This window comes from Salvia splendens, chromosome 2 (genome assembly GCF_004379255.2).
Source record: "Salvia splendens isolate huo1 chromosome 2, SspV2, whole genome shotgun sequence".
Classification (NCBI taxonomy): domain Eukaryota; kingdom Viridiplantae; phylum Streptophyta; class Magnoliopsida; order Lamiales; family Lamiaceae; genus Salvia; species Salvia splendens.
The window spans coordinates 15,020,800-15,025,610 of NC_056033.1; the positions used below are offsets into that span (position 1 = coordinate 15,020,800).

The 4,811-nt window shown below is 41.1% G+C and overlaps 1 protein-coding gene across 3 annotated transcripts; it reads left to right on the plus strand.

The window, feature by feature from the left end:
- Positions 1-746: 746 nt before the first annotated feature.
- LOC121761782 (putative late blight resistance protein homolog R1A-10) lies at positions 747-3,838 on the plus strand. 3 transcript variants are annotated; one of them, XM_042157466.1, is made up of 3 exons: positions 747-941; positions 1,211-1,283; positions 1,462-3,838. In XM_042157466.1, exons 2-3 carry the CDS (start codon positions 1,280-1,282, stop codon positions 2,076-2,078), a joined length of 621 nt encoding a protein of 206 aa, XP_042013400.1. In that variant the 5' UTR covers positions 747-941; positions 1,211-1,279; the 3' UTR covers positions 2,079-3,838. The 3 variants fall into 2 exon arrangements, with proteins under 3 accessions (XP_042013400.1, XP_042013388.1, XP_042013393.1); XM_042157454.1 differs by lacking the exon at positions 747-941 and having other exon boundaries at positions 1,002-1,283.
- Positions 3,839-4,811: the final 973 nt, after the last annotated feature.

Genomic DNA, 4,811 nt, shown 5'->3' on the forward strand with positions numbered 1-4,811 from the left:
ATTAGGGCCGAATATTCGTTGTATTGCAAACCGGTAAAATTATACAACGAATAATTAAAATAAAATACAACTGTAAAACTCTGGCACCGTCTACTCGGTGTCGGAGTCTGCTTCCTCGTCTTCTTCTTCTTCTCCTCCTCCTCCTCCTCTCTCGCTGCTGCCGGCCGCGGTATCCCCAGGCGCATTATCAACCAACCCCAGTCGACTCTCGATGGCGGCGAATGATGGGCCGACGGCTGAGATGGATTGCTGTCATATCCCGATTCCTCAGTGTCGGGTGATTCGTCGTCTCCTCGGTGCATTTTGTAGAGAGTGTTTTTGTAGAAAGTGGGTGTATGAATTTTGTGAAAATGGGAGTGGGGGAGGAGGGAGAGTGGTATTTATATAGAAGAAAAAATTCAAAAAATCCGGCTATAGCCGCGGCGGATATCCGCCACTATAATAGCCGCGTCTATGCACCCACCGCCGCGTCCTCGCCCCACTCGCGGCGAAGCCTCGTCCGCCGCCCTCCCCCCCACCAGCCGCGTCCACCCTTGCGGCGGACACCCCCCACTATAATAGCCGCGCCTACCGCCCCCTTCGCGGTGTCCGCCGCGTCCACTCCATAGTGGACGCTCTTATAAGCATCCACTATAATGCCGGCGCGGCTATAGCCCTGGTGGGGGCGACGACGGGGCGGCTTATAGTGGGAGGGACGTTCGCCCCGAAGTGGACAAAAAATCGGGGGTGGGAGGGCGTTCGGCGAGAAGGGGGTGAGGACGCGGCTGAGGAAGAATGGGTGGGGCGAGGGCCGCGACGCCCTATTGCGTGGAAACGGGACGGACGCGGGCGGCGCGGCGGTGAAACAGCTGTGCGAGAAGGGGAGCGGCGGTGGGAGTCGGCTGTCCTCCTATAGCGTAGCGCCTTCGCCGAAATCACATTCTACTTCATAATTATTGCCTGTAATTTCTCTCTCTCTCTCACTCTCTTTCTTTGTTTCTTCCTTCGTATTTCATAAAAAGCTGTGGTGTTGAAATACCATGTTCATCTGATCATTTCAATTCACATTGTGTTTAATTTGTGCATTATTCATAGAATTACGATGGCTGCTTATGCAGCTCTTGTTTCTCTTATGCGTATCATAGTTGATATTGAGACTCATCCTTCCCCTCCGATTTCTTTCGACAAACAACAAGTAGAATCTCTTAAACAAATAGTTATCTTCTTGCAGGAATTTCTCGAAGGCTACAAGTCACCTTATGAGTATAGCGAAGAAGCAGATCCATTGGAGATTCGCATTATGGGTGAGTAGATTTTTGTATAAATATTGCAAATTATTTATCTATTGGTGTTTATTAGATATGATACGTACGTATTTTAGGATTTTATTAATTGTTGATTTAGTTGAAATCAAATTTGATACATGTTCTATTTTTGAAATTAATTGCCATCTCTATAAGACATCCCTAATTCGCATTGCAGATGCAAGTGATACAGCTGCAGATGTGATTGAATCCTACATAATTGACACCATTCAGCTTTCTGCAGCAGCAACTGATGATGGTGTTGTTGAACAAATCAGTTGCATCCACTTGTATCAAGATCTGCAAAATGTGATAGAAGAAATTGATTTGATAAAGAATGAGGTGGCTGGGATTATGAGGGAGAAGGTAGTTCAGCATGGAAACTCGGGTTCTGATGATGTTGGTTTAAGATCCAATTCCACTGAGAAGAACAATCTCATAGTAGGATTTGATGATGTGCTGCTTGAGCTCTTGGATAGGCTTACCGATGGACGTTCCAGTCGCCAAATCATCCCTATTGTAGGGATGGGTGGCATCGGCAAAACCACTCTTGCAAAAGGTGCGTTTGAACACGATCTTATTAAGGAGCATTTTGATTTCTGTGTGTGGGCTACCATTTCTCAAGATCATAATATAGGAGAAACTCTTAAGCATGTACTCGATCAAGCTGGAGTGGACTTGAGCAATGAGAGGGAAAAAAAAGACTTAGGAGAAATACTTTACAAACATTTATCACGTAAGAGGTATCTAGTTGTAATGGATGATATGTGGAGCATAGAGGTCTGGGAAAGATGAAGTTTTTCTTTCCTGAATACAATAATGGGAGTCGAATAATAGTGACAACTAGAGTGTCAAACTTATTTGCTCACTTGTCTGATAGCCTCGTTAAGATTGGATTTCTAGACGAGGTTAATAGTTGGACTTTGTTCACCAAAATTGTATTTGGGGAACAAAGCTTTCCTACTCAACTGGAGACTATTGGAAAGAAAATGGTGGAAAAGTGTAATGGACTTCCTTTGTCTATTGTTGTGATAGGGGGTCTAATGGCTAAATCTGAACTTACGTTAGAATATTGGGAGCACATTGAGGAAAACTTAAGCTCAATAGTGAATTTGGAGGATGATGGTTATTGCTTGAGTATATTGAAACTGAGCTATAACCACCTGCCTGCGTATCTAAAGCCGTGTTTTCTGTATATGGGAGTGTTTGAGGAAGACGAGGAAATTCTTGCGTCAAGAATCGTCCAATTATGGATTTGTGAAGGATTTCTTAAACCAATAGACAACAAAAGCTTGAGAACAATCGCCAAACAGTACTTGGAAGAACTAGTGGATAGGAATCTCATTCTAGTTCATAAGTCGAGGATACTTGGGAATGTAATATCCTACAAAATTCATGATTTACTAAGAGATCTATCTATGAAAGAAGCTCAGAAACAGAGGTTTTTTTATGTCTTGAGGGAAGAAAGTCGTGAAGGAGTAATTAGCCAACCACGTATTATTATTCCTAGAAGCACTTCAAAGCAAAAAATCAAGGATGCCTTGGAATATATGACCCATGCTCGTTCTTATCTAGTACTATGTGGTTATAAAGAAGTTAGTCAATTCCCAAATTCTAGATTTTTGAGGATATCGCATACGCGTATGATGTGCTAAGTGAAGAGGAGTATTCACAAGTTAATATGTTTGAGTTGATGAACTCACGATACCATGCTTTTGCAATTCATGAGAAGTTTGTAATTCCTTCTTCCATCAATCTGCTTTGGAATCTAGATACTCTAATTATACGTTGTGGGCATGTTTTGATTGCACCAACTGAAATCTGGAAAAGGTATAAACTTCGGCATCTCGGGTGTGAATCTTGGAGAATGCATCTCCCGGATCCTCCGAGCGTGGACGGGGATGATATTATCGTCATGGAGAATCTAGAAGTGCTCTTAGGAGTGAAAAATTTCAATGTAAGTGAAGATGTTGTTAAAAGAATTCCCAATATCAAGACATTGATTATGATATACGATGGGCAGCTAATTGATATAGTGAAATATCTGAGCGGTCTTCACTGTTTTACTAAACTGGAATCCTTGTTGTTGATTGTCTGCTAACTCCACTGATATTGGAATGCTGAAGATCAACTTCCCACCATCCCTTAAACAGTCTCTCTCTTTTTAGAAATTGGAGAAATAGAAACACTCAGGTCAATTGTATTGGACTTTTGCAATGAATCGGTGGTGGTGTTAGCTAAAGAGATATTAGAGAAACAAGAGGATTTACATGGAGAACAACTAGACCTTCTTGTTCAAGTTAGAGTTCTGAATAAAGATGAAGCTCTTGAGAAGTTGGCAACTTCCAATTTCAAACTTACAGCAGTGCGTTGATTGATGCATCGACTTTGGTTTCACCCCTCTTCTTTTTCCAGTCAACTCTTCTCACTCTTTCGCTTCAAGTTGATATTTGCATCTAATATAATACTCCTACTTGATTAAGCTCAATTTTGGGCTTAGTAAATGTGTAGAAGCCATACTTTTTAAGTAATACATTTGAATTGCAAGTTTATTACTTTCTTCGTCCTTAAAAATAGAATATTTTTCATTTTAGTTCGTTTCTTAAAATTACTAAGTATTTTATACTACTAATTACTTTCAAATTTAGTAGTACTAAGTATTTTATACTACTAATAACGTCAACATCACTATCCATTGACATTCGACACCTTTTCTTTTATTTCACTTAGTTTACTAATTGAACACAAAAATTTATCCATTCCAAAAGTTCATATTTTAAAAGAATAGAGGGAGCACTATTGTGTGCCCACTCAGGTTATGGAGTGATATTGATACGAGCATTGTTAATTAGATAAATTAGGATTTACATATCTTTTCTATATCTTTGTTTTCTTGTTCATTAAGTTATTATTAACATTATAAATAGGAGTTATTGTAATCATTTGAGAAATCAATCAAGAATAACGATCAATATTATCGTTCATTCTCTTCTCCAAAGTGAGAGACCCGTCTTGCTCGACGGGCACTCGCCCGCGACAGATATTTATCAATCGCCGATCTACGGACGCCGATCAACCCGATAGGAGGTTTATCCTATCAAATTGGTGCTTTCACCACGATCTCACCCTCCAAAACACCGTTCGAATCAAAGCTATGTCGCTGCCCGACGGGAATCCACCGCGCACAGCAACTAGCCACACCGATCGAACCATAGCTATGGCGCTGCCCGACGGGAATCCACCCGCGCACAGCAACTATTTATGCATTCCACCATCTCGAACCAAAGTTGAGCCGCTGCCCGACGGAAGACGTTCCGCGCACAGCACCAGATTTGGTTGTCGAGCTCCCACCTTGAGGACAAGGTGGATTTCAACCGTGGGGGAGTTGATACGAGCATTGTTAATTAGATAAATTAGGATTTACATATCTTTTCCATATCTTTGTTTTCTTGTTCATTAAGTTATTATTAGCATTATAAATAGGATTTATTGTAATCATTTGAGAAATCAATCAAGAATATCAATATT